Genomic DNA, 4,454 nt, shown 5'->3' on the forward strand with positions numbered 1-4,454 from the left:
ATTAGAAAAGTCAACAACTCAATATTTGAACTAGTTACGCACTTAAAATCTGAATATTTCTAAGTAAATTATATAGATATATATTTTCTTTTGAAAGAGAAAGGATGGAGCACCACGCAGATGCTCTAGCTTGCTAAATTACTCAAAAATGCTTGTTAAAGATATTGAGCATATTCCTAGCTCCAAAAATATGGTGTGCATGTTAAAAGTCTTTCATAACAAACAAAATCCAACTAAGTAGAAGATACTTATAACGTTAATTGATATTTCTAAAGCTTACAGGGTCTATCTAAAACATGTCAAACTTAAAAAAAAAGGGTTTTTGTGAAATTTACCAAAAAAATGATTAATTCTTCTATAAATACAAACGTATTCAAATTCAAAGTAAGTATACAAACCATAAAAGTGAATATAATTAGATCTCTGCTTAAGCATCTTTTGTAGTCTCTAATAATTTATGTATCTGTATATAAGAAGGTAGGGATCTCTATATACTTTTTCAAGTTTTTAGCGAATATAACAAAGGTACATAGCTACTGAAGGAGCAATTGTATAATTTCTTAATTTCAATATAATCTAAATACACTTTGTTACCTCATTTTCATACTACGTATACCCAATAAGAATTCACTAATTTCCTAGGCCACTGATGGATTAGTATTCGAATCCTAGGGGTATATATGATGTAAGTTAATATATATTGGAATTATTTTGGAGTCTTACTATTTCTATAAAATTATTGAGTTTTTTTTAATCTTCAAAATTTTGGATTTTGATTTTGGATAAGGTAGCATGAGGAATATAAACAAGAAATAAGTAATGATAAGTGCATTTAACACAGTACACTTCTTTAAAATAACCGCTTGTTAATATTTTGCAAAGTTAAAAACTAATTTTAAAATTATTTACTTCCATGCATGATCCCCTTTCAAAATAAGCAGTTGCCAAAAATAGTTACTACAAAACACGTTTTCTTGGCTATCCATCACCTCCCATAAATATGCAACAGTTTTTGGTAATATTGTTGTTAGTTAAGAGATAATTTTTGTTAATTATTATGATTAGCGAAAGCATGGGTCAACTAAATGGGACTGGGGTCAGTTAAATATCAAATCTTGGATTTTACTTCTTTATAAGACTCATAAATAGACTAGACTTCAATCTTTGCGCCAAAACCAAAAAAAAAAAAAAAAAACTCACANCGCCAAAAAAAAAAAAAAAAAAAAAAAACTCAAGCTCTCACAGAATCATTCCATCACAATAAACCCTAATTGGCCCGATCTCTTCGTAATTGCAGACCCTAATCGATCGATGGCTCGCGGGTTTAGCGGCGTCAAGGACGATCTCATCGACATCCGCCGCCATCTTCTCTGTGCTCTCTGCTTCTTTCCTCCGCTCGCCGACGATGGTTCCGATTCTCCTCCGGCGACGCCTCATCGTCAGAGTCGGAACCCTAACCCTAGCCCTAGGCTCTGGAGGAGGATAAGAGATGGTGATGGAGGGGTGAGGGAGGATCTTGTGAGATTCGTTAGGGACATGGATAAGTCCCCGGAGTCGTGGCTGCAGTTCCCGTTTCCTGTAGATGATCGTAAGTTGTTGCATTTTATTTTAGTTCATGAAACAAAAAAAATTGGATTTTGTTGTTGCATTTTTTAAAAGCTGTGATCTTTTTTTTGCACACATGACTGTGTAGATTATGACTGGTGACTGTTTTATGTTTGATGTTCCTGTTTGAGTATGAAATTGTAGCTCTCTAACCTTCACCACGACTTTGGAGCTTTGGTGCAATGGAAATGATCCTTCTTTTCTTGAAAATTGAAGGAAATGGTCTTTAACATAGTGTCAGAGCAATTTGAGATTCAATTCACGCTGATCACGCATTTAAGGGGATTGAAAAAAGATACTGCTGTGTGAGTGTACATGAAAAAGGTGCTCGAGCTGTGGGGACATGTTAGAGTATAAAATTATAAACCCTCGATGGTCACCACAACTTTACAGTTTTGGTACACCGGGAGAAACCTTTAACAATTCCATTTACCCCGAACAATATTGTTGTCGCATGGTTCATTGGCATTGGCACCCTTAGACAATATATTGGTGTTCTAATGAATGATACTGGTGATTTGCCATTTTTACAAACCGCTTTTATTTTGTGGATAATCATGAAATATGACACACTTTGTTAATACAGCACATGATTTTCCTCAGGAAGGACTCATGGTTGATTGTCTACATGTTCTTGATATGGTGGATGGCCTAAATGTTAGCTTTTTGTTAAAATAATGGCGAGTAATGTGGAAACAGAACAAGGTTTGTCATAAACTTGATTTCCCAGAACAGTGGTTAACTTCATTGAAAAGAATAGAATGTCACGGATGTGCATGTTTCATTTTCATCATCTCCTATTTATCCATAGGAACGATTGGCTCTTTCATATCTCTAATAAGTGACAGTAAGAATAAATTATCTTGAATTTTAAGGGTTAACTAAATGAATCATTTTTCTCCATTATGCAAAATTCAAAGTTTTCACCTTTATGAAATTAGTGGTCAATATGTTTTCATGAAGAGCAGTGATGAAAGGACATATGGTATTGGACTATGTTAAAATAAAAAAGTATGGCTTGCATCTGCCTAAATGAGAAAAATATATCATAGCCAAATGGAATACATACATTAAATAAAAAAAATGGACCTGAAAAAGGGTTGAGAAAAGAGATAAATATTTGGAGTTTCTATCAACTCTGTTACTGTGTCATCATTGAAGACAGATGAACTAGATTGGAGGTTCTTCTCTTGTGAATGCTTTCAGAAAATCTTGGAATTTAGCTGTGTCAGAAGGTTTGGGATCGTGCAAGTATTCTAACATTGTCCTACTATCAAATTTGGTTAGATGATCATTATATGCCTGTCCCACCATTTTTGAAATGTTTCCTTTAATTGGTATCAGAGCTATAGGCTCTAATTAGGTTTGGAAATAAAATCTGATCTTCTGTTTTTATAAGGTTTAATTAGATTAAATTAATATAATCTTGGTAGATATAATTACAGTCAAGGTATAGATCCCAAGCTATTGAAGATTTTAGAAGAAAACCCATTTATAAGGTTGAATAGAAAGTTTCTGCCCTGCCAACCTGATGGCCTTGCTCTTCACATGTAGGTAGGCTATGTTGGAAGTTCTTCAGTAAAACATGGCACGTGTTCTAAACATGTCCTCCATCTGGTTTTGGAAAGTATCTATATCTGACATGTCAGACATAATATTAGAACCTTTTTGAAATGTTTGTGCTTCCTTACGGGGATCCAAAATAGCTAGTAGTAGTCTCTTGCATTGTAATTTATTGTGTAATATGCTTATTAGTTGTTCCGGACTTTGTATCATAACACTAAACTGCTGTTATCTGTTGAAAAAACATTTTGAATTTAAAGGGTTTGTATTTTGTTCTCTTCTGGGCCAGCACACAGATTCTCACTGTGAGCTACCTCTATTTCATGTCTTAACACGTTACATATCAACTCTTAACATATAAGTTTAGTGATGCATGTTCAATATATGGAAATTGGTCATTACTACCAAATCCTATTGTACTGCTGATATACCCATGCAAATCCAAGTAAGAAATTGGTTAAGAATGAAACAGGAACAATGTACTTGCTTTATATTATATAATGACTTCATGAGAATGTAGTTCTGTATAGCGACATTTAGCCTTACTCTAAGACGTCACGTACTTATTTAAAGCAAGGCTTGATATCTCGATTTCAGTATCTAATTTTTGGTAAAAATTTTAGTATCAATATTGGAAGTTTTAACTTTTAAGTATCTGCTGGTTTTGAATTGGAAGTACCAGGATATCAAATTGGCAGCTTTTTGAGGGTTCTAGGTTATTCTCAGTTAATTCCAGGCTTTAGAAGGAATTTTTTATGCTTTTTACAAAAAAACTGATACTTAGTCCATTTTGCATGGAAAATATCCACTTATTTCTGATAGAATATGTCAAAATCTTATTCTTTAATGGGTGATACGATCATGAAATTTTTTACACCTTGCTTTTAAAAAAATACGAGATAAGGTTTATTTAAAAAAGGGGACAATGTGAGCTCCATAGCTACAATATCACCCATTTTCTTAAACCTTGCTTAAAAGTAGGTCATTGAGAACCAACCATTCATTAAAGTGGTGAAATTGAGGATGATATAATTCATTAATCAAAGTAGGATTATTAAAGTGGATGAATGCTTTTGGACTCTTTTATGATCATAAAACATTTATGATTTCGAAGAAAAATTCTATAGGACAACCATAAGCCTTATGATGCTTTATGGATCAAAATATTGGGCAAATAAGAAATGTTTGCTATAAATGAGTATAGCATAAATGAGAATGTTAGGATAGACTTGTGGATATGCACTAAGAGATAGGATAAGAAATATGTGCATTTGTAGAAAGTTAGA

General features: G+C 33.2%; 1 protein-coding gene across 1 annotated transcript in view; it reads left to right on the forward strand.

Annotated features, from left to right (window-relative positions):
- The window catches only part of LOC109835596, a 6,286-nt gene continuing 3,047 nt past the window's right edge, over positions 1,216–4,454 (forward strand). Inside the window, exon 1 of the mRNA XM_020403568.1 lies at positions 1,216–1,588. Coding sequence (XP_020259157.1) covers positions 1,312–1,588 — 277 coding nt within the window. The 5' untranslated portion in view covers positions 1,216–1,311. The remainder of the gene's footprint in view (positions 1,589–4,454) is intronic.

Source organism: Asparagus officinalis, chromosome 3 (genome assembly GCF_001876935.1).
Source record: "Asparagus officinalis chromosome 3, Aspof.V1, whole genome shotgun sequence".
NCBI lineage: Eukaryota > Viridiplantae > Streptophyta > Magnoliopsida > Asparagales > Asparagaceae > Asparagus > Asparagus officinalis.